The sequence below is a fragment of the Diuraphis noxia genome, unplaced genomic scaffold (genome assembly GCF_037042655.1).
Source record: "Diuraphis noxia isolate RWA-SAM2 unplaced genomic scaffold, SU_Dnox_SAM2 contig0002, whole genome shotgun sequence".
NCBI lineage: Eukaryota > Metazoa > Arthropoda > Insecta > Hemiptera > Aphididae > Diuraphis > Diuraphis noxia.
The window spans coordinates 67,246,737-67,273,142 of NW_028301712.1; the positions used below are offsets into that span (position 1 = coordinate 67,246,737).

Genomic DNA, 26,406 nt, shown 5'->3' on the forward strand with positions numbered 1-26,406 from the left:
ACATAATTGATGCTGTCACGTGTATTTTGACTTAGCTGTTAAACTAAATATTATACCTATAATACGACTAGATATACACATGTATAATAAAGTAAAACTATTGTTCTTTTTTTTTTAAATAAAGAATACAATTACAATAATTATATTAATAATTTAATTTACCCCATCAAGCATAGCTTGTGGCGAGGTAAATGAGTTGTTGGTATACAATAAAAAAATTTACATAATATTTAAATTTACAATATTTATACTACTTATATCTTAAATAGTATATCAGTATATCACTATACAGTTAAAGTTCAAGTAGTAACCAATTTACAATAGTTTTTTTCTTGAATACATAATTATTTTTATTTACATTATTAACAATATTTTTTCAGCTCAGATGGCGTTCATCTATACTCGTTGTACTTTGACACCTTGTACACAATTTTTATTATCCGAAAATAATGTTGAAAGACTCATGAGTGTCATTGTTTTGGGCCTGCACCTTCGAAAGTATTATGGAATTGTTATTATCATTTCGGCCAATATAAAAATAAGTTTCTCTTTTCTCTTGGAAGGAATATACGGATATCAGTTTGTTATTGTTGATATAATACACTAGGTATACAAAAATAGCAATGCAGAAAGATTACTAATTGTACACGTACGTTTTGATTGAATTTTACTATTTACAAAATGTTAAAGAAAGCGTGTTTGTTTTCTTAACAGTAAAAGAAGATGTTCTCAGAAGACCAGCATATAAAATATTAAATTAATCGAAACCGGTTTTTGTGAATAGTTTATTGTATAGATATTCAATGTTTCCCAAAACAACTGTAAATGTAATCAGTTGTGTATACATATTTTAATATTTACTAGCGTGCATTTATGATTTCGATTTTCGACAACCAGAGATATTTTGGATCACAAACCATTCACTACCGTTTTCACCTTGTGGGTTTGTTATTTAAATTTCTTGTCTCGTAATAAATTGTCAGTTGTATCTTGTATACATTATATATATTAAATACATTTTACGTATCACCGTGATATAGATGCCATTTTCAGGCATCTTTATTATTGCTTTATGTACGCATTACCAATAATAAGAATAGCATTATTATCTGCACGTTTATACGATGCATCACCCTGAACCGGATTAGACAGTCTTCGGAGGCCCTTTAAATTTGAGTATTTTGGGATTTTTATTTTATTTTAGGTACCATTGTATGCCAAATGCTCAAACATAGTCTCACATAACTCTATATAGGTAATATAAGGGAAGTAAAGAAAAATATAAATATTTACATATATAATATATTTTTTTCAATTCGAACTATTAACTATTTTTAACATCCCATAATTATTTCTATTTTCTTCTTCTTCTTATTGAAATTTTAGATCATTAATATATATATAAAATGCGATAAATAATACAATATTAAGGTGTTGTATGCAGTGCCACCTAATTGGCCACAAAGTTCACGAACGAGTGTGGTGACTTAAATTTTGTCTCGGATGATCAATAGAAATTAAAATATAACATAAAGAGTGGGGATATTTTGGGAAATATATGATGAAATAAAGCAGAAAAAATATTTAACTAAAAGGTAAAAGTTGATTTTCCGATCAGTTATATAGTATACCGGCGATTGCAAGGGCGTTCGTTTTTGATTTTTTTTTTTTATAATATATTTTAGCAGACCGAAGACCAAAACGACGTCGACTGTCGATTGAATCTGGCGCCACACCACCCGTCGTGCCATTTGGTCGACGCCCGGTCGGGTGGTGGTGGCGACGGCGGCACGGGCACTCCAGCGGGCCAAGCAGCAGCAGCAGCTGTTTGTAGTAGCCGTCCGTGTACAGCGCACGTCCGACCTGCACGCGAACCGAACGTTTCCCGACGACGACGCCGCCCGCTCGTGAGTATAATATGTATAATATTTATATATATATAAAGATATGTTATCTCTAATAATTGTTATCACAGCTGACTTGCGTAGGAGAGAGGTGGTGGCGGCGTGGTAGGTTCCACGTACGCAAACAAAACTCGCCCGCGTCCCTATAATATTGTATTATTATAACTATTATTATTATCTTTTTTATTGTTATTTTTCTTTTTTTTTTTTTAATAATAATAAATTAATAACTTTTAGTTTAATACTATTACAGATTTACAGTTAAAATTATCATTATTATTATTATTACAACGTTGTCATAGGTATATTTGCGATTTGTATACGCGTCTGATTTGACATTATGATATTGTACGAAGGGATTTCGTTACGACTTTCATAATATTATCTTTTTAAAACTATTGGATTATTATTCCAAATGCGTTTTGTAGGCGTCCCCAGGTTAGACACTTCGCGTTACAGCAGTGTTCTCGGGCTGTCATTTAAATATGATCAATGACAATAGGTATAGGTATAGTATGAATGATAAAATCGTTAAATTCATAGGCGGCATCTAGGGAGGGGGGTATGAGGGTGCAGTTGCACCCACGACAATTTTTCTGGGGTGGCAAAAGTATCATTTTGCACCCACACACAGACAATCACAACAGTAAAAAATATTTTAATTATTTTATTGTTAACAATTATACTGATAATTGATATAATGTAATTTTGATAATAAAAAATAATTATGGATCATTTTAATATTTTATATCTGCTTACTCAATTAATTGTACATACTAAAATCTTAGTCCGTGATTAAATGTTAAAATAATAATAATAATAATATGATAATAATTAAATAATGCAGGAAGCTAATTCGTCACTAAATAGCGATATGGTTCAAAATAGATCATATTGTTTATGTCAAAATAAAAAGTTGTTTTTTAATAATATTTTTACATATTCATGTACATATTTAAAATACAGAGACCCAATTAATAGTTATTAATAAAGAAATTTTTTTCCAACTACATTTGTTGTAGCAATAGTTATATATTCGGGGGTTCCGGGGTGGCAACTTCCCTATGGAATTGTGAATGTTATTAGTGTTATTAGTTATTACCATAAACGTTTACACCCACATAGATTTCTACTAAGTGCCGCCTATGGTTAAATTGATTAGTTGGATTGAGTTTAAACTCTTTAAAGAAAAATATATGTTACTGAATAATTAATATATTAATACACAACGAAAGTTTTAAAGTTTTCTAGACATCTAGACGACGTGTTTAACAATAATCATAATTATTAATATTACCTGAACGTGACATTTTTAAGGCATTTACATGTTAGATGTTTGTGTCTCAAATTACTTTATTACATTCAAAAAATAATTAAGTTTACGATCGCTGTATTGCCTCAACCCCTTAGTCGTAGTGTATACCTATTCATACTTCAATATGTGCTGACCTGCTTAAATTACGTGTCTGTACTTTGATCACGTTTATTGTTAGTCATTATCGTTTCTATATCGTATTTCCTACATAATATATTCATAACTGTTAACGATAAAATAAATAATAATATTTTACACTAACATTACATACCATTTATACACAAACACATAAATTGTAGTGGTCTACAGAGGCGAGTATATTAATATTGTATAGGTAATACATTTTACGTTATTTTCGTCAATAAAAATTGTTTTTAAACGTTTTTGTTTTTCATTCTCCGAACTTTTACGTTTCGTTATTGTTTTTTAACGGGCTTTGGGTTATATGCGTAAATTACGTATCATAACAATATAATATAATAAATTGTTATTATTAATACACATCTGAGTTACGACTATAATCTGCTGTATCTGTGGACATTATATTATTATTTTGCTCTCGTGATGCTTCGAAGTCCGTCGAATTTCTACATAGTAATATTATAATAAGTACACAAAGTGTTTCCAGTAGTTTTTTTACGGTCAAATTATGTTATTATATTTTTACGACAAGTAATAACTACCGTTGTCCTCGCCTGCAGTCTGATTCCCGCTCGTACTTGCAATATTATGATGCTCACATAAAATATATTTAATTACTATCACAAGTTGAATTATTTTCTTCACTAAATATAAGTACACATTTACAATTATATACAAACAGCTGTCAAGATCCGTGTAATATTATGTTTTGTTATGTTGAAGCGAAATCGCAGTACGCCAACGCAGCAATGTCGATAACCTATTATAATATATTATATAAGTACGCTATATCTGTATTAAATAACCACTATGGGCACTAAGTATCACGCATATTATTATCGACGCTATAATATTTACATTGTAAACGGCTCTCGTTAAACATTGAAATTTGTATTTTTTAGTTTTTTTTTTTCATATTCGCTCAACCTAACGATCTGTTGTTTACATTTCGTCACGCAAGCATCGAGCCTATCCCCGAAGTTCAAAACACAAGATCCAACGGTTTAAAATGCGGATACGGTACTATTACAGAAATTTGTCGAGAATAATGATAACACTTTTGTTGATAATTATATTTCTATATGAATTGTTTAGTTATAATATAATAGACACATGCTACCGCAGGCTGCAATTATTATTTACCTATAACGTGACGCGAGTATTTGTTTATCTTATCTCGATAGGTAGGTAATTCAGTAATTATAGTATTGACGTCTCGCTAGTCGCAGTGCATACAATATTTTAATACATCACATTTATTATAGTTTATATAATATACACTATATTATAATATGTCTCCTGAAATTACCAAACCATTCCAAGTATATTTTTATGTCTAATATTTTTGTGAAACCGTGAAACATCCGTATCTTTGAATGCTGCTTTTTCAACGGTTATCCATAGGAAAATGTTAAATTCCAGTTCAATAGTATATATTTTCTTATACGATATGATGGATAACTGTTGAAAAAATATAAGTAAAATTATAATTAGGGCGATACGAGATTTGTATCATAAAAAAGTTTTTCTTTGTTTGTATTCGTATACACTGTAGTCTGTAATACTGTATTCGTCTTGATCGAAGTTTAATCTTTCAATAGAACAACTTAGAACTTATAAGCTCATACACTATCAAAGTTACAATTTAATTGTATCGTAAATCGTAATAACTGATCATGTCACTAACATTTTTTTCTCACAAATGTAAGTATTATTCATTAATTAACCGGAATTAACGGTTGATTAAGTTGTTTATATATTATATATATATCAATATATCATTTGGTATTTGATATTTACACTTGATAATATTATACAACGAAATTTCATCATTAATATTAACAACGCTGTTTGTTAGTTTTAGGTTCACAATACTTTTGTTGATTAAGCTTTCAGTTTTGTAAACATTTTAACGAGGTTTTTGTTTTGTGATTTAATATATATTATATTTTGCTTTATTAAGCATGTTTTAATATTTTATATATTATCAAACACATAAATTCTATAATAACTTGCAAACGCACTGATAAAGTGATAAAACGTTATTTTTTCTGTTGCGCAATAATATCATAAATTATAATCAAAGTAGTAACGATTGTGTTCTCACAAAATTTACACAAACTTGTTTAATGCTAGGAGATGTTTGGAAATTCAGTGAAACCTGTGGAGCCCTGCTCCATGTGGCGGCAGCATGAGGTTTACTATAAATGTGATATAAATTGAAATAATCTATCTAGGATCAAATGATAATACTCAATAGTGACGTAATAACAAGTTATTACCTATTGTTATTGGTGTTCAAGTGTTGTCTTTAAACGCCGTTTTCTAATGGCATAGTATTGTTATATCATAATCGACATAATCAAATAACAATGAAAACAACGAATTGATCGTATTTCGTATCTCAAATTTTCAAATTTTTAAGTTATAAGACATAAGTAATAATATTATGTTGGAATCTAGTATGGGAAATCAAACGGAAACAATTTTAAATGCAAGAAATACGATTATTGTTGCTTAAGTTGTAACTAAAAATTTAATTTCATAAGAATGCGCGACCAAACACACACACACATACATCGTTGTAAAAATAATACATTCATGGCTAAACTCAGTATATAACAATTTAAAGATTTGACTTATTCGATTTATTTTTGTAAAATATTATTTTAGATTGAAAATGGAAGTCGATTACGAATGGGGAACGTTGTCGGCTAACGTACCGGTTCAAAAGTTGGAGCAACACTTTCGTGAAAATTTTGAATCACTTCAACCGGAATACTACGTCAAAGTACCGGGTAGAGTAAATTTGATCGGTGAACATGTAGATTATTGCGGTTATTCCGTATTCCCGATGGCCATTGATCAGTGTATCGTAGTGGCGGCGAAGAGGACAACTGATCGGAAAACCGTGGAGTTGACCAACCTGTGTACGGAGCGGTACGAAAACGTCTCCAAAAATATATCTGACATAAGGTATAAATAAATCAAACGTACTGCGACGTCCGGTTCGCAAAATATATTATAACCACTGTGAACTAAAAAAATTATCGGTTTATCTGAATACAGTGCGGAATCTTTGGGCAAGAGTCCGAGTTGGTCGAACTATTTTATGTGTGGCGTGAAGGGAGCTCGAGAGTACTTGAGTGATAGTCAGCTAAAAGCCGTCGAAAAAGTCGGTTTTCTATTCGCGATCACCGGAAATATTCCAGAGAGTTCGGGATTGAGCAGTTCGAGTGCACTAGTGACGGCTGCGGTGATGGCCACCCTAGTCGGATACGGAGTGAGTTTATTCTATAATTTATGTTACCTACTTAATATATATATATATTATGCACAAATTATTTTCTGAACGAACACAAGGCATATCATATTCGAGCCGTGTAATAATAAATGTAAAAATATTCAAATTCGGAAAGCTCACTCTGTGAGATGGCTAAATTCCCAAATTTCAAAAACTTTTCATAACACAAATTAATTAACTATATAAGAATACCAAGAAAAATTAAAAATAATTTAGTAGCTATAATATTTTAGTAGTACCTATATTTTGGATAATATGAAACGACATGTAAATAACATAACAAATAATTTAAATAGTTATACAATATGTACTTAATAGTCAACTTAATATAATAGTTAGTATCATAATCATAATTAAATATCACATACAAGCATCGTAACTATTTAAAGTAATTACGAACAATGTAGTGAATAAATTTATATGTGAATATGAAAAATCGTAACAATGTTATACCCTGGTCGGGAATAACCAGTTAAATATATGGCATTCAGAGAAGAAGTTGTTTCTTTTAAATACATTTCAACTGTAGCCTAAAAGAGCACGAAGTATTCAGAATTTTAATTTTACGAGTAAATTCAGATTGATCTACATAATTATTTATACATAAAATTGTATTATTACTTACAAACTAATTCTCGAAGTTCATATGTGTTTAATGGTAAACGCGGAAAATTGTCGTTCTCTTACATATGTTTATGTTTGGCCATAGCCTTACAACAATACATATACTACAAGACAGAAGCGACTTAATATCTATCCAGCATAATAATGTTCATGTTATGTTTATGATGTATACTTATTGTACCTTTTTTTTAAATTTTATTTTATAAGACTAGGAATTAGCCAACAGTAATAGGCTATCTATATCTAGAGATAGTGTTTACAATTTTTAATTTTTGACTTTTATAACAAGATTACGTTTAGAAAAAAAAAACAGATAATAAGGTTAATTAATGATTAATTAACAATTAATATTGAACATAATATGTACCATGCATGGAGAAGAGACAAGTTTGGGTGGCTTAGCTTGAATGTTTGTTTATGCAAGTAGATCGTGCGGTCGTCCGCGTCGAAGTCGGCGTTGGATCGGTGGTCCTATGTTGAGTTGGTAGTGCATTAATCCTGTTGACTTTTGTACTTATTGTGCCTACATAATATTATGTTTATAGAATATAGGTAGTAATGTAACAATAATTACAATGTATATACTAATACCTAACGAATACAAAAATAATTTAATAAGTGTACTAAAAATAATAATATTAACCCAAAACTAACAACATGTACGTGCCTTAAGGTTTTATAACAGTAATATATTAACGTCGGCGGTTCCGAGTTGCGTGCGAAAATCGTTTTCTGGGTCGAATTGCGTGCGTGGTTTTTTCATAACAGGGTTGAGTTGCGTGCGCGGTTTTTCTGTGACAGAGCCGAGTTGCGTGCGAGATACAGTGTTGATGCCGCACAGTGTGCCAGATTTATTTACACTAAATAATTAAAGAATACATTTATTCTTCGAATACAAATTATTAAAACAATATTAATTCAAGTGATAATACAATAAAATTATTAGGTATCTCGTAAAAACGATTATATTGAAATATTTTATATGAGTAGCAAAAAATTTCAATAAATTCCAAACGAGTTAACATTTTATTTTGAAATTGATGCATATAGAATATAGATCGTTTAATATTATTTATCAAATTATCAGCTTATATCTTATTGCCGAAAAATCCCATTCCCTGCATAGTACATAATACCATATGATAATACCCATATACGAGTATAGCTATCATATCAGATACAGATATTACGATACCGGTTGTCTTTAAATAAAATATGCGCACGCAATTCAGCTCTGTCATGAAGAAACCACGCACGCAATTCGGCTGTGTCTCGAAAAAACCGCGCACGCAATTCGGTTGTTGTCAAACATAGTTCTTTTTTTCCGCACGCAATTCGGATGCAGCCATTAACGTTATATAATATGTACCTATATGTTTGTTTAATAACCAAACTCAACTATTATTTACTAATTACTTGGATTCGTTTAAAAAATAATCGTATGTATAAAATATATGAAACAAGGACGTCAATTTCTCAGTATTTTTCGTATAATATCCCAATATTTGCTACAGTGATAAAAAAAAAAAGAAAATATCAAAATTTATTTACAACCCCGGAATTATGTCCAAAGACGGCGTACCATATAGGCAAAATATATACGATGACTTATTGTTTATAGGTGTCGATCAGTAAACTGGAGCTGGCAGAAATCAGCGCAAAATGCGAGAGGTACATTGGCACGGCAGGTGGTGGTATGGATCAAGCGATAGCCGTGAACGCCAAACAAGGTGACTGAACGTAAACGTATATGATTTTATATAATTTATTATTGAATAATTTATAATTTTATGTAATATTTCACCATATTTTTGAAAATGTTCCGTTGTTTCATATTTTTGGCATATTATATAGGTTATGCGGCCCGCATCGACTTCAATCCGTTGGTGGTCAAACAATTCCGGCTCCCAGCCGACGCAAAGTTCGTCGTGGCTCAGAGTTTAGCCGTCAAGAACAAAGCGGCATCGAATGACTTCAACACGAGAGTAGTGGAATGTAGACTGGCTTCACAGGTAAATATTTCTTATGGCCTATTCGAAAAGGTCCGGCACATATGACGGATGTGGTGTACTGATAATATGTCATATTCCATCTGCATTTTTAAACCAACCAGAAACTCGTGAGAGCACTAAAATCAACAAATATTTGACTCAAGAACCGTTGTTTTCGAAAAAATATACTGATTATTTAAAAGTTTTTAAATCTATATGGATTATAATATGTTCTTTGATTCTTTCACTTTGATTCAAAATCGTTAATACTATACAGGGTGATTCTTTTATCAAACAACACTTATATGGTGTTTGTGTGTAAATACCACCTAACATACACCTATAACACAAAAACACCACCCAACTTTGGGTGGCTATATCTTGTAAACGAATTGACAAAAAATGAAAATTTAAACGTGAAAATTCATTGAAAAAATAGCCTTTTTAGCAGGAATTTTTTCGTGGAATTTATTAATTGAATTATGTCATGATAACATTATAGTTAAATTTAATTTTCCAGCTATTTTTAAATTTTTTTTCCACAATTAATTGCCGTCGAGTATTGCTTATCTGTTGTGAATATCACATATATTATATAAATAGATATAAGTGTATAACAATATAATATTATAAATACTGTCATAAACGTCGCATTTTTCTCAAATTATAGATTTAAGGGCAAATGTTACATCCAAGTTTGGAAACAAATTTAATTTATTTTTAAATCTAACTATGGATTTGGACTTTTAGTAAATAATAATTTTTATATTGTTATTGTGGGGTTTAGTATTGAAATTTATTTATAATTCATATTTTAAATTACTATTACACCCGTTATCATAACCATATCTCTAATAAAAATTGTTATTTATAAATGAGTTTTTTCACTTACTTAATTAGTATTTTAGATAATTTGTAAGGTCATTTTTTGAAGTTTTTAGGGCATTTTTGCACTTTTTTAGGGCTTTTTTGCATTTTTTTTAGGGAATTTTTGAGTGTTATTTAGGTCATCAACATCCTAACTCCAGTTATTACCAAAAAGATCTGTGTCAATATTTCACTCTTGGTGTCATCTTGAAAAATTATTTATTTTTTTGGTTTCTTACAATTATAATTTTATAAATAAGAAAATTATAACAATAACATTTTTTATTTATTTATTAAGATCGCCATTATTTCGATCATATGCTTTAAAGTTTAAACAGTTTAAACTTCAAAGTAGTTTGAAAAAATAAATATTTAAATTATTGAAGGAAATCCGACCAAATTAAAGCATATTAAGTTTTTGATTTTGTATTAAATAATAATACTTTTGTTATCAACCCACGAATGCCCTAAATAAACTGTTTTAAAAATATGATAAAAAACTGAAAATAATTATTTTTTTAAAACCGGTTTTAACCGGTAACTGATTACCAAAAAACCTTATCAACGGTTTTTAAACGATTAACGGTTATTATAGTGTTTGAAATATCTTTATGGAAACGGTTACCGGTTACCAAAATATCACAATTAAACGATAACCGATTACCGACTTTATTGATAACGGTTTTAAGCCCTGCTTTTTAGTTTATCAAATTTTAAGTATAAGTTGTCATTTTAAAATCAAAAGTTGATAATGGTTAATCTGATAAATATAAGGGTGAAAATATTTAAAAAATATATAGTTCTAGAACAAGATGGTTCCAAAATTTTGAAAAAAATTCAATAGTTTTTTGAATTAATGAGTGTTGTTTGATAAAAGAATCACCCTGTATATAAATTTATTGAATTATTTATGAACAACGAGCGCTTCTTGACTTTGAGAGTTTCAATCAAACACGATTTTGCTAAATCTATTAGGAAGTTGTTGCAATGTAATCGCAACTCTTTGACATTTGGGTTTTTCAAAAACAAAATGGCAAGCAGATCTGGTAAAACCAATAAGTTATAACCCAATACCTGATGTTGCTAATCGTATACGTTTTTAAAAAGCATGCGTATACGCAGATCGATACTCTTAACGATATATTTCTGTTGATAATTTTAAATATATAGTATGAACATATATTTTATTGCTATGTAATTATGAATTACATAATATTTTAACAATTGTTTTCGTCATAATTTGATAAATAATTAATCGTGGTCGTGGGTTTCAGATTATCGCCAAGAAATTGAATCTCGAATGGGAACAGATGACTGCACTCGCGACGCTGCAGAAGCGTTCAGGCAACACGTTAGACCAAATGATCGATTTAGTCCACCAGCACTTACACGTCGATGGGTATTCCAAGTCAGAGGTACGACGACAGTTGGTCGATATAAATTATACCGAATGAAGCGTCTACGTGCGAATTTATAACTTTAACGATTGTGTTTCTTTAAAAAAATATATTATTGCATAGGTGTGTGAAATCTTGTCGGTGTCCGAAGACCGACTCGACGAGCTCAGTTTGACGGCCAACACGACCAAAGTTGCCAAATTTTACTTGCACCAGAGAGCTCTGCACGTGTTCGAAGGTGGCGATTTGAAATATTTTATTTATATATAGCCGACGGTGGTGATGGACCTTATGAAATATGGGTTAACCTATAGCGACCGTTGTAATTCTCAAAAAGTAATTACTAATTATGTATGCCAGAAATGCACTCAAAATGTTGAACACGTGAATTGAATTTATCGTTAAGGGGATCAGTTGTAGACAGTTTTTAAAGAATTCAAATTAAGCAATTTTTCAATTGCTACTTGCTAGCATGAAGGTATTGTGTAAATGTGTTTATGGAACATTATAACGCACATATACAAGTCACCGTCTTAGCGTTGCTCGTGTGAATGACAAACAATTTATGCTAATTTGTATATATATTTTGTCCATCCTACGGATCGGGTTAACAACTGATAACAACTGATATGAATTCATTATAATGTCTACTTGATATCGGTCAGACTACATTTTATGATTTCAGATTTAAATTCCAAATTTCGAAATATTCAAGCCAAATTTATAGTTGTATTGAGGATTCAAATTCAAATTTAAAAAAACATTTTCACATTACTAGGTAGATCAGTATGATAGATTTTTTGTCTGATCTATAAATATGCTTATAGGTTTTATCAAATAGTTACTTATAAAGATCATATTGAGTAATGAGTATACATGACCAAAACATACCATCAAAATAATGAAAACAATATTACACGCATTAAAAAGATTGAAAGTTATTACAATGGACGTAACTTTGAAAAATATTTAATTGGAATTGCTCTTAATTTACAAATGTATTATTAATACATATTTATAATATTTTTAGTAAAAAAAAAAGTTAAAGCAGAGCACATAATATACATCCAATATAACCTAACTCATCAAATAGATATTTTATTATTACAAACTTAGTTTTTACTAACGATTTGTCTTTTCTTACAGAGGCAAAGCGGGTGGAAGAGTTTTGCAAGCTGTGTGAGAACTCCGGAGCAGCGTCAGACCTCGGGAGATTGATGAATGACAGTCATTCGTCACTGCGAGACCTTTATCAATGCAGTCATCCGGATCTGGAGGAGTTGGTGGCACTATGCAAACGGGAAGGCGCATACGGATGCAAGCTCACCGGTGCCGGGTATTATATAATTATATTGTATTTGTTTATTAATTACTCGATAAATTCGTGGATAAAACAATTTATAGCCCAGAGAATGACACCGATTCTTTTTCGACCCCTCAGAGAGACGAACCTAAAAATGTGATTAATACACATAGACATTGTATCGCATGTATTATTAAAATAACTTAAAATATTCATTTATCATACTTAAACTATTATACACAAAACTTTAATTGTAATCAATAATAATATTTATAAACGACAATTACCTTTGTAATTGAGGTGTATAAGTTCATAACAAAAAAAAATTTATAAAAGCTGGTTTCAGTTAAAAATCTATTTTTGAATACTTGCGTGATATATAATTCATTCAGATTACTTATCATATATTATGTTCAAAAACTATATATAATATATAATATATATATATATATATGTGTATATATACATTTATTTATTTAATTATTTATTAAACCTAGTTTAACCTCATAAGAACTACAGTAACATTATCCCGATATACATGTTTCGAACTACTGCAGTTACTGCACACAAACAGTAATATTATAATTTGTGTTCAAAATTTGAATAATTAAAATAATTTACATTTACTTTTTGTTACGTTCCAGTTGGGGAGGATGCGTCGTGGTTATGGTGCCGTCAGATGACACCGAAAGATTCGTGAAATCTGTAAGAGATCAGTACTTCTCGACTAGAGAGACATGCGATAGACGTATCGATGAACTGGTGTTCGCAACCAGTCCTTCTGAAGGGGCTTGCTGTGTTATCGTCAAGACTACTTCCATCAGTGACGGAATCACCGACAGACTTCCACCTTTGATGTACTTATGAAACACAATCAAACAATTATTTATTCTGCATAGTGTATTTGGTTAATAATCAAATCATATATTTTTCCAATAAAACCACGTATTTTTATCGTGATAAAAAATCATAGGTTTTGATGGCTAGATTAAGTTAAATACCGTTTTAAACATTATTAATAACTATATGTCATATGTAAATAAATATATGTATATTATTATACTAATGTTGTTTTTGATATTTTATAATATTATCGCTTCGGTGTTCAAAGAATCAGTATTTTATTTAAAATAAATCAAAAACTCAAAATTGAATAATAGGCAGGGGCGGAGTGGGAAAAAAATTCAGGCCAGGAAAATTAATTTTCTCCAGGCCACTCAAAATTTTCAATTCCTGATTAAAAATTGTATTTTATCTAATTTTGTATGTAAATATATATAGGCAGACAAACAACAAATAGGTAGGTACTAAAATACAATATAACAGTGCATGTATTTTACAGATAAAACTATTAACAAAACTATAAAACCGAAATAAAAATACACAAACCAAAATAATAATAAATCATTATTGTTTTTATACCTATAATATGTTCTAATAAAATTAAAATAAATATATTAACTTACAAAGAATAAACTACTTTAGCTTCAGATATAATTATAATAATTGTTTTACTTATAACATTAACATTAACTTATAACATTACTCATAACATACCTACTTAATCAATGCTTACAATAATAATTTGTTTAATAATTTACTCTTTTCTCCAACAGAGTTTATTATTTCGTCATTGTTAAGTTCGACTAGTGTTTTTTTCTCGATTGCCATTAACATGAAATTTTCTAAGTGTTCGTTGCTCATCGTACTTCTTAATCGGTTTTTTATATACTTCAGTGTTGAAAATGATCTTTCACACGCAACTTGTGTTACGGGTAATGTCAGTAAGAATTGATATGCCAACATCAAAGTTGGATATGTGTTAGAAAATAAACTATATTTAATTAAGGCCTTGTAACAACAAAGAGGACAATTTTGACAACTTCTGCATGGCTTTATTTTACATGAATTTGAATCTTCTTTGTCATCAGAATTTTCACTATCTTCACAATATATCATATTATATTCGTCATTTACTGATTTTTTTAAAAATTCCCATGAGCTAGAAAAATGTAATAATTCTTCACATAAACTGCTTTTAATTTGTTCAACATCATTGTTACATTCAATAAATGGTTTAAGTTTCAAAGATAATGTAGATAATGCACCACTCGGCATTCCATTTTTGAATGATTCAAAATTGTTTGGCGATAATAGAGAAAGATCAAAGTATAATGTATTATTTTTAATAAACCTTGAAGTCATACTTCGTATAATAGCATCAAATACTTTATTATAAACTTCAACTTCAAATTTTTTTGCAGCATTAATTATTGGTTCATCTTCCGTTTCATAAGTAGACATCCTTTTCTTTCTTTGAATACGTTTATTTTCAAACTGATCTTGAATATCACACATTTCTAAATCTTTCTTATTTTTTTCATCTTCAGTATTTTCAATTTCTAAATCAATAATTCGTTGAGCCTTTTCTATAAACTTATCACATGTTATTTTTATATTTTCCATATCTCGTTGGAGTTTTTCTATTTGTTTTAAAGTGCCTTCGACCATTTGTTGACATTTTAATAAATCTAAGCCACTTGTTTGCAAGTATCTTGATAAGGGACCTGTTATAGAAAATATTTTCATAAACATATGTGCAATGAGGATATTTTCATACTTCAATAATGATGACAATAAACAGTTAGCTTTAGATCGAATATCGGGCTTAAAACCTTCATTATTAGATATTTTAGATAGACAAATAATCAACTCTGTATACAAAGCATCGTCAAATTTATCATAAGTACCAAAAATTCTGTTAAGGGCTGTTTGCTTTGCGGTCCATCTCGTTTCTCCGATGATTTGAAGACGTTTATTTCGAATATTATCGTGATGATTATTACTTATTGACTTCCAAATATTCATACGCTGGTATGATTCTTTAAAAAATACGGCACATGAATTAATGATAGAAAAGAACGTTGCTACTTTAACTGGGTTTTTTGTAGCGTCACATATTACCAGGTTTAAAACGTGGCTATAGCACCAAACATGAACTTGTTCGGGCGCTGTTTTGCTAAGCCAAGACGTAAAACCTTTATACATGCCTTGCATATTAGCTGCACCATCTGTAGCATTCCCAATACAACGAGTAATGTTTATGTCTAATGAAAATAATGCAGATTGTAATAACTTCATCATACCTTCCCCTGTAGAATCAGTACAGCACTTAACAGCGACTAATTTTTCATTTATTTCTCCATTTATTACGTACCTTAGTACAATTGAACACTGGTCTATCACCGAGATATCCTGGGTAGTATCAATCAAAACAGAAAACATATCTGATTGTTTTATTTGATTTGAAATAGTAGACTTTATTAATGAAGAGATTGATGTAACTACATTATCTATTGAATAGTGACTTAAAAGAGTAACAAAACTTCCACGCCCTTGAGATCCATGTTTATGCATTTTTTCGCTCGTATTTATAATTTTATTCAAATGTTCATTTAAAACAGCGTCATATTTACTTAATAATATAATCATTTCAAGGAAATTGCCATGATCTAAGATAGGGTCATTGAGTAAATAAGCAGCTTCATTATTTTTACCTCGTATACTTAAACCACGTTTTCCAATAACCTTGATAACTTCAATAATTCTCTCAAGTACTGCCCTATTTTTCTTAACTTCTTCTCTTTGTATTCTTTTTTGGTCAACTAATAATAAATTTTCAATATTTTTTTGTTGAACATGCATAAAATAAGCTTCAGAGCATTGCATATGACATTTACTTGCCTCGTGTTCTGAAATACGCTGGTAAACATGTTTCCAGTCACTCATACCATTAGTAAATGCATTACTGTCAGTCGAAAAAGCCAAACAAACGGAACAAAATATTTGTTTTGAATGCTCATTGTATGTACACCAATTCCTATTTAATTTGTTGTTACGAAAAAATACCTTTTTACTCGAAAATGGTAAAATTGAATCATCAGACGGTTGTACCGGATGAATTTGAAAAAAGTACTTTAAATTATGAGAATTTGGTTTCTTAAATTTGTTTAATTCTACGTTTTTTTCTGGATTGATAACCGGAGTGTCATGTTGAAGTTGCATTAGAGCAGAACTACTATTTTCGGAATTTAATATTTTTTCATCGTTAGTAAACTCGTTAATATCTGTTAAATAAAAAAAAGGGTGGTCAAGGGGTAAACTTTTTACTTTTTTTGTTATAACTTAAAATTTATTAAATAATTTATAACTTATATGGTACCTATATAAAAAAATAATTTTATTTGATAAGCTTACCTTGGGAAGTATGATCCGTTTCAAATGATAAATCATTATGATCAGAGATATTTTCCGAATCCGTTGAAAGTGTAACTGGATTTCTTTTACCAAAATATGAATCTAATCTCATACATTGTTTTCCACTTAACATCAATAACTTTTTACTTTTTTCCCTCTCTCTTTCAGCGCCACCTTTTCTTTTCTTATTATCGCTCATTTTGATGAGAAATATTTTAGGTTGAAATGAATATAATATTTAAAAACAAAACTTTTTAATACGTATGAAATATAAATGTAGTTACCACTCGCAACGTATTTTATCTAATGACAAAATAACGAAAAAATATAGTAATGTACATTTGATTCGATAGTATAGCGAGGCGATAAACCGATAAGATATTGTCGTAGACCACAGATATAATATAATATAGACATAATACTCCGTGTCGAAGACATAGAAGGCTACAGCGAAAGTTATAAAAATAGATAGTGTGAACTGAACTGAAGTGGGTATATACGTGCGTATATTAGATACGGTATACTTATAATTAAATTTGATTTCGTCTTCGTATATATATAGATAAATAAATTTTTTCATTACTCTACATTATTATTATCTATACTTTAGGTAAACGGGCCATTTGGCTTCCAGGCCACCGGGATTTTTCCCGGTATCCCGGTGGGCCACTCCGCCCCTGATAATAGGTACGCTAATGAGTCCTTGTGATATATTTTTTTATTCTGTAACCACAAGGACTTTTTTTGAGAGCAGATAGTAGTAAGTAGGTACAATGAGACGAGTGTTGACAATTACATAACTATTACAATAAACATTAAATATTAAAATATCAAACTCTATATAGATCATTTTTAGATTTTTAGCTGTGTACTCGTCCTATGATGACTGATTGGGAGGTATACACAATTCAGCGTTATAATTTGAAAAAAACTATTTTATGCCAACACTTTTATCTGCCTACTAAATTTTCAAAAACGCGCTTCCTTAATATATACATCACTGTACCTTATTGTAAATAAAAAATCGCATTATTACGATAGGAATTAATAATTATTAAACGGTATCACTAAAATTTAACGACATCGAACTGAATTTTTCTGGATATTTAACCGACCCAGTGTACTTACTACAACACACTAATATACCCGATTCGATTCAATTTTACCTCGTATTTGTCTTTTACGTTCTTATTTTTATAGAACGTTCAATATTTTATTTTCTAATTTAACCCACGTATATCATCGTACAATATTCAACTGTTAGAAAAAATTATTACAATGAGGTAATTACTATCTATTATTTGTATATACATATATAAATGTATGCTCAAAAAAAATGTATGTATATATATATATATACATTTTTTGAGTTCTTAGAATAAATTAACGGCACACATTATTTTCAGTAAGCTCAGCTATGTTAGAACACTTAATTAAGAATAATTTCATAAATGTGACGGTTTATCTGTTTTTATCATTTAAAAAATCACTTAAACACTACAGTTAATTGAGAAACATATCAGCCATTTTGTATATTGCAAACGAGACGAAGAATGACGCACATCAATATATAAATTGACTTTATAACGACTTTTTATTTTTATTGTTATTATGATTTACAAAGAAATTACAAATTTGATTCACAAGAAAAAATATTTTTTATATTTAAATCTTTATCAGATAGATGAACAACGAATAGACAACTGTACTTTTCGCGATATTAAAAATAATAATTTAATAGCGCTGTCATTTAATAAAGGACCATGATCTATTCAGAAATAATATGAATAAAACTATAATAAATTAAATATTATGTACGATTAATAATATAATTTTGGATTGTAAGTATGCTAGTTTTGATTAGAGAAACTAGTTATTTTTCTGTTAAATTTACGGGTGCTAGTATAATTAATTTTTATCGCGTACTTAAAATTTATGGCCAAGTACCTAGGTATAAATCATAAATGAATAATTGACTACTGGCAAATAATATATAATGTTAATATTTGTGTATATTTTATAGTACAACATAATTTTGTGAACTATGAATAATTTTCCGTTAAGCTATATAGAACCATGTTGTCATTAGTAACATAGGTATAGGTATAGAATGTTACTGCTCATAGATGGGAAATTAGACACATGGTATCTACTTTAGAATTGATATTTTTTGGATTTTGCCAAGTTTTTCAGGAATATTGCCAAATCTATACATATAAAAATACTAAAAATAAAAACAAGAAATGTTACCAGTGAAGTCCACAGATGTGACATTTTTGAATTAATTTGATAAACAGTGCCGAATTTAAAGCCAATGTTTTCCTTAACTAGTTACCTGAAATTGTGTCACTTTGCAAAATAAAAATTAAAAAGTACAACGGTACGTATATGCCGTATATAAGATTAAATATCAAATATAAAATAATGATAACGTTCAACATACTAAAAAAAAAAAAAACAGAATGTATAACAGAATGGATATGAGTGATATGATTGCAAAAGCATACCTTCAGGTGTTAAGTCAAATTAGTTAATGCATAATTAGTAAATATGATAGCAGGTTTATATTAATAATTTGCTCTTATATTTTTACTCGTTGTCATATGAATTTGTATTAATTTGATACATATTTACTAATTTTATAACTCCACAAACTTCGAGGACTTACCATACCATGTTGACAATATAGTTTAACGTAAATTTCACCCAACGATTACGGAATAAATTGTAAATTGCGCCAAATACATTTTTAAGTGTCAATTTCTATGCAATATATTTTTCCTAAAAGTTTTTTAAGTAATATTATTTTCACGAGTAGATTATTTATTTTTTTAATTAAGTAAAATATTAGTTATATCATTAGGTTATAGTTATAATTAAAATATATTTGTATTATAATATAATAATTATTATAGTTTTAAATATATTATTTTTAAAAGGTAAATTATATTTTCAGTACTTAATAATTAAGTTAACTTTTTAAGTTGTATTTATAAATCATCAGTAATGCGACATAATTTTAACATATTAATATTCTATATTGTAGGTACACTTTTTTTTACAAAATACGTATTTACTAAAGATGCAATTTACAAATGGCTTAGGTACGTGTAAAATGTGTCAATATAAAGGTTTATTATTTGTAGATTATTCGAAGGAAAAAATTAGGTGTCACCTCCACCCTCATTATATGTTTTTAAACACAATGGGTAAAAAAATCTATTTATTGTTTTTTACCCAACCCTTCAAAAAAATTAAAATTAAACTCATCACTATTTTTTAATTCTTTCAAATTCTCTAGTAAATACTAAATACCAATAATATATTTTAATTTTTTTTTTAGTTTCGAGAAAAAATGAGAATTATTTAATTCTGTAGTGTTATCAAACATTTGAAACGCCGCGCAGTGAAAGTTCTCGTACACCCGGTAAAACACTTTCAGCGTGCCTAGTTGTAATCATATTTCATTTTTTCAAAATTAGAAAAAATATTAAAAATTAAGGAAGTTAATAAAAATAAGATTTTGAAACGTCAATATTTTCAGAAAAATAAACTCTAGAAAATGGCTATAGTCAATTTTTTTGGAAATAATTAAATAAAAAAAAATATTTTTTAACTTTTTTACTAAAACATTAAAATATGAAATAATTGTAGTTCTTAACCCTGTGAGTCTTATTACAAAACTAGGATTTTGATGTCTTCATTGTTTCGGGAAATATCGCAATGGGTGAATTCTCGCGGGACACCCTATATGTATATTTTGTAACGAAACATATGAGCAAATGGAGATATGTACCGTACATTGTACATAGATATTCGTCATGTACATCAATTTAATTTTTGAAATATACACAACCCAAGAACACCTCACCTCCATTCAATAGCTGGTAGCTGGTAACTACGTACAATATTCGTTATTTTTATACACCTTATTTTCCCGCGCAAATAACTGAAAAATAACGCTGTCTTCTCTATTGACGCGTACAATAAATGTGATATTATTATTATTACTATGTACGAGTGTAATAATATTTGAAAGGGCCGTATGGGTCTGTTAACTGTACAATAATATAATTTTTTAACACATTTTGTGCGTTAGTTTCTCATCAAATTCAATATCGAAAATGTCGTCATCGTTCGTGGTATCCAAATATGATGCGCGAGTTATTTAAAATTGTATCTACACATTGTTATTATTACGTCTTTCATCGGATCTATTCGGATTATTCACCCAACGAGGCGTGGATCATGTGAACGCGCAATGAGATTAAATTCCGCTTTCAAAATAACAAACCAATGTATAAAGTAATGTTCGTACGTATATCATATATACCGACGCCGTATACGTATAATAATATTAATAAAAAAAATGATTAAAAACTTCGCAAGCATCATCGAGGTGCTGCTGCTGCGTAAAAACATAATAATAATTATTAATATTATTATAATATAAACAAGTACGTAAAAGTTTCGAAATTTCCAACAGCGACGGCGACGGAAACACTAACGGACTATAATATGAGTTTCTTGACCTGACAGAGTGACGAAACGATAAAATAACATATTATATAAATCTCAATGCACACGTATATGATTTATATATACATACAAGTGTTGATGTGTAAGTACGTACAGTTCAATGTCATTGCACGGTATAATATTGTGTATTCGAATCGTGCAGTGATGAGAAATGTGTAGGTAATTGGCATACGCGTTGACATGTCAAAATCGAAATTGAGGTGACGACGACGCAGTTTCGAGAAAAACCAATCAATGTGTAATGTGTATCACTAAGTATAATATAATATTGTATTTGGTCGTTGGCGTCAACGGAGGTAGCCACTACGATGAAAAGGTCGGGTGATGCCTCCGTCTTACAAAGGTGTAGGTAAACTACGATGCAGAAAAAAATGTATGTTCAGCACATCAATAATTTTGTTTTATATTACCTTAAATAATATCATAAGAGTAAATTCAGCTGTAACCAGATGATTTTATAAAATAACGGGATAGACTTCTGCGTTTACTGATCATTCGAACCTACCTCAAGGATCACAAAGTATTGTGAGGAATAAAATATTATGGTATCAAAATATAATTATGTGATAATTGTTAAGAATTTGGAGGCAGCGATGAATACGAGTAGTGATGCGTGTTGAAGAATCCAAATATGAAGAAAGCATGATTTCAACTTATCTGATCTGACAACTTGAGTCAGTGCTTACATATAAGATCTTAATCCAATACCCTCGAAACACATTAGTCATTACAATTACGCAGGTACGCGAATCATTTATTTATTTATTTTTATCTGTGTCAGTAGATCGATCCACAGAACTGCTAATAAACCCCATAAACATTCGCTGATTACGTCAATACACTAAATGTATATAAATTATATCAGGAATAGGTAAAAATATCTTTACAGTATTATAAAGTAGGATACAAAAACGTAACATTATAATCCGTAGGTACATACAATAATGTACAACTAAACTTGAGCACAAAATTAAAACTATATAATTATAATACTTTAAACTATTTAGTCTTTTTCAGTGACGTATTAGGGGGACAGGGGGCTTGGGCACCGAGTGGTAAATTTTGGAGAGCATTTTGATAACTACGGTACCTATCAAGGTCATTTGGATGATAAAAAAAGTAATGACACTCAGATACTAATAAACTATCATGTTTTTTTTTACAAATACAACTATTGCTAAAGAAGTTTAAGTTGGAAGGGGGCGTTTTTTTTCTTACCTGGGGAGCAAAATTCCTAAATACGTCTCTGGTCTTCCTAAACCATGCCGTTCGAAAGTATATATAACTTTACAGGTGACATTATAAACCAACAAAGGACCATATTATAAAAATATTATTTTTACGTATTATATAAACCTGTAAAATATATAGTATCATATGTCACCTATCGTATTTTATCACTTAAAATCTCTACGATCACGTAACAATTACGTAGTCTTGATAAAAATATTAATAGGTTTAGAGACCGGAATTGTATGATGCATTTCTAATTGTCTTGATTTCCAAACCGTAAATTATGATGTAGTGATATAAAAGTAAAATAAATTAACACGATCCATGGAAATATTAGCACATTTCACGTGCATTACAACCTGCAGAATGCGAGTTTTCCCCTCATGATCCAACAAAAAGAACATAACATTTTTTACTACTACATAAAGTTGTGCTGTTAGATTAGGATATAAGATGTATAGTTGGAGCTGCTCAACATTACAAAAGCTCTTCCACCAAAAAAAAGTCCAACCAATTTTCAATCAAACACAACGACTAAAAAGTTATCAACAAAGCGTTTAGTATATTCAATAATATGTGTCTGTTATGGTTATTTTATGAAAGTGAAATCAGGCTGAATTTGAGACAGTCCGCAATTCACGAACATAATATGTTAAACGGCGAGATTCTAAGAGTGTAATAGACGATTTTCGCACTGATGCTATTATCTATAATGGTATATATTTATCATGACAAATCTCTACAAAGTTTTTAACAACACAAAAAATATTGTAAATACTCCTAAATATTATTATGTTCTCTTTTTTTTTTTTTTATCACATTATATTAACGCATTGAGTTTGTAAATAACACTAGACTAATAATAATATATATTTTATTGAAACCTTAAATCAAGTGATAGTAAAAAAAATCTTTAAAATTTAAATTAGAATTCACCAATCTTTCAAACAATCTTTCGTGTTATCGAATTCAAGTTGACATATATATTGTTACAACACTGTTCCATTCAATTTATTATAAACAACGTTTCCGTTTGCCATTGGTGAATTCTAATTTATAATTTTAAAAATTTTTTTTATTATCATTTGATTTAAGGTTTCAATAAAATATATATTATTAGTCTAGTGTTATTTACAAACTAAATGCGTTAATATAATGTGATAAAAAATAAAAAAAAGAGAACATAATAATATTTAAGAGTATTTACAATATTTTTTTGTTGTTAAAAACTTTGTAGAGATTTTTCATGCTAAATATATAACATTAGATAAAAGCATCAGTACGAAAATCGTCTATTACACTCTTAGAATCTCGCCGTTTTACATATGTTCGTGAATTGCGGACTGTCTCAAATTCAGCCTGACTTCACTTTCATAAAATAACCATAACAGACACATATTATTGAATATACTAAACGCTTTGTTGATAACTTTTTAGTCATTGCGTTTGATTGAAAATTGGATTTTTTTTTTGGTAGAAGAGCTTTTGTAATGTTGAGCAGCCCCAACTATGCGTCTTATATCCTAATCTAACAGCACAACTTTATGTAGTAGTAGACGGGTTCAAGAGAATATTTTTTTTTCTAAGGGTCCATCATGTTTTTACACATGGATTTTTAAATTTTTAAATAACCTTTCGTCTTATTGAATTTGAATTAACATACGTATTGTTACAACAACACTAAAACTCCTGACGATGTTGTATGATAGTAGTATAAAGTTAGATTAGTTTTATTTTATCGGAATTGTCAGTTTTTGTGAATTCCTTTAATTAAAAAAACTCATAGACTTACCAAACGGCCGTCAAGAGGTAATTTTGAATCTGAGGTTAAAAATAATCTAATTTGATTTATTCTGAGAATACAATTTTCTTCTACCAAATCTTAATTTTACAAATTAAATTTTGATATTTTTCTCCGTTTGTTTTTTCCAGGTTTGTATAATGTTCATAAACATATCTTTATTAATTTAATGTTGTGTCGTTGTTTCACCACTAGCTCTGAGTTTGAATACTTTAAATATTCTTAATTTTGGAAAGAATATCAAATCAATGTCAGCTATAACAGATAATATTATATTTTTAGTATTATAATATACTAATATAGGTATATCATACTAAATATTTTTTTTATTTATGTCATATTGCAATGATAAAAAAGTGCGTCTAAATGTTCAAAATTTCTATAAGTACATATTATTACCATACCATAAATGTTTAAATATAATCACGATATATTACCGTTTATTGAAATGATCCCATGACACCAAATTACGTTAATTGCATAATACTTTGACATTAGCGTGTTAAGGGCGTATATTAGTATCAAGAAAAGTATTAGATGCGAAGTGAATCCGGTCGGTAACATCCTGATAAAGTATCCAAGCAGAATCAAGCCACTGATAAAAACCAATACAGCCCGATTGCCTTTTAGAATGACCGTCAAGTCATTTTTGGTCACTTGATATTGGGATCCGTGGTTGTCCTATAATATACATTGTACACAGTGAACGTTTAGTTCACTTATTTCATTGATACTATGGTAGTTTTTATACTATCGTTATTATTTTAGATCGTTATATTAGAAGATAACTATATCATCAAATTACGTAGGTAATAATATATTCAATCACTCACATCGTTATCGTTTACGCGACCACTGTAAGACTGCGATATCTCTCGTCTAATTTCAGATTTGTGGTTGCCCTATATACATTTAAACGTTTACTTATATTATTGATACTATATAATATGGTAGTTATTGGTAGTTGTTATATTGTTCAATAACTCACGTCGTTAACGTTTTCGAGATGTTTGTGATTCTTAGATATTTCTCGTTTAATTTCGGATTGGTGGTTGCCCTATATACATTTAAACGTTTACTTATATTATTAATATTATATGGTAGTTGTTAATTGTTATATTATTATGGTATCAGAAAATAACCAAATCATCAAATATTATTATATTATTCAATCGCACTCACATCGTTATCGTTTTCGAGATATCTGCAATTCTGCAATATTTCTCGTCTAATTTTGAGTTTTCTCTGCACGTACCAATTCAATAACACCAAAGTCGATAAAATGAAGGCATATTTGTAGATCATGGTCCTTTTGAGAGCCGTAATTTTATTATTAAATATCAACTAATATTATAATAGGAATTTTTATTGTTTATTTTTGTATTGTTACCTGGCAACTGGCTGTATATTAAAATAATAGTATGAAAACCAAATAGGAAACATATGATCGGAATGTTGGACAATAGATAAAACAACGGAGAGGAAAATGAGTGTTGCGGAGATGAGAATGTTAAGGTGGATGAGTGAAGTGACGAGAGGAGAGAATAAGAAATTTTTTTTTAAACCACCCTAAGGCTTTTTTTATTATAACGATCAATGATCTTTAACAATACATTTAAGAGGTGTACATAAATATTAAATATTAGTATTAATAAATTAATGAATAAATATTTAGTAAATATATACAAAAAACATGTTTGGGTTATCACTCCCAATGGAGAGGTCCCAGC

The 26,406-nt window shown here is 29.3% G+C and overlaps 3 protein-coding genes across 4 annotated transcripts; 1 reads left to right on the top strand and 2 right to left on the bottom strand.

The window, feature by feature from the left end:
* The first annotated feature begins 1,748 nt into the window (after positions 1-1,748).
* On the top strand, positions 1,749-13,908 carry Galk (N-acetylgalactosamine kinase). Of its 2 annotated transcripts, none has more exons than XM_089219267.1 (9): positions 1,749-1,907; positions 6,034-6,336; positions 6,430-6,643; positions 8,910-9,018; positions 9,143-9,300; positions 11,421-11,561; positions 11,667-11,781; positions 12,690-12,879; positions 13,491-13,908. In XM_089219267.1, the coding sequence occupies exons 2-9, from the start codon at positions 6,041-6,043 to the stop codon at positions 13,711-13,713; spliced, it is 1,446 nt and encodes a 481-aa protein (XP_089075393.1). In that variant the 5' UTR covers positions 1,749-1,907; positions 6,034-6,040; the 3' UTR covers positions 13,714-13,908. The 2 variants fall into 2 exon arrangements, with proteins under 2 accessions (XP_089075393.1, XP_089075394.1); XM_089219268.1 differs by lacking the exon at positions 1,749-1,907 and adding an exon at positions 5,047-5,064.
* LOC149058830 (zinc finger MYM-type protein 1-like) lies at positions 13,900-17,776 on the bottom strand. The gene is made up of 2 exons (XM_089219265.1): positions 17,104-17,776; positions 13,900-16,973 (listed from the first exon to the last, which is right to left on the bottom strand). Exons 1-2 carry the CDS (start codon positions 17,300-17,302, stop codon positions 14,419-14,421), a joined length of 2,754 nt encoding a protein of 917 aa, XP_089075391.1. The 5' UTR covers positions 17,303-17,776; the 3' UTR covers positions 13,900-14,418.
* Positions 17,777-24,842: 7,066 nt separating this feature from the next.
* Positions 24,843-25,981, bottom strand: LOC107165781 (uncharacterized). The gene is made up of 3 exons (XM_015514176.2): positions 25,859-25,981; positions 25,114-25,357; positions 24,843-24,931 (listed from the first exon to the last, which is right to left on the bottom strand). The coding sequence occupies exons 1-3, from the start codon at positions 25,979-25,981 to the stop codon at positions 24,843-24,845; spliced, it is 456 nt and encodes a 151-aa protein (XP_015369662.2).
* Between the last annotated feature and the right edge of the window lie 425 nt (positions 25,982-26,406).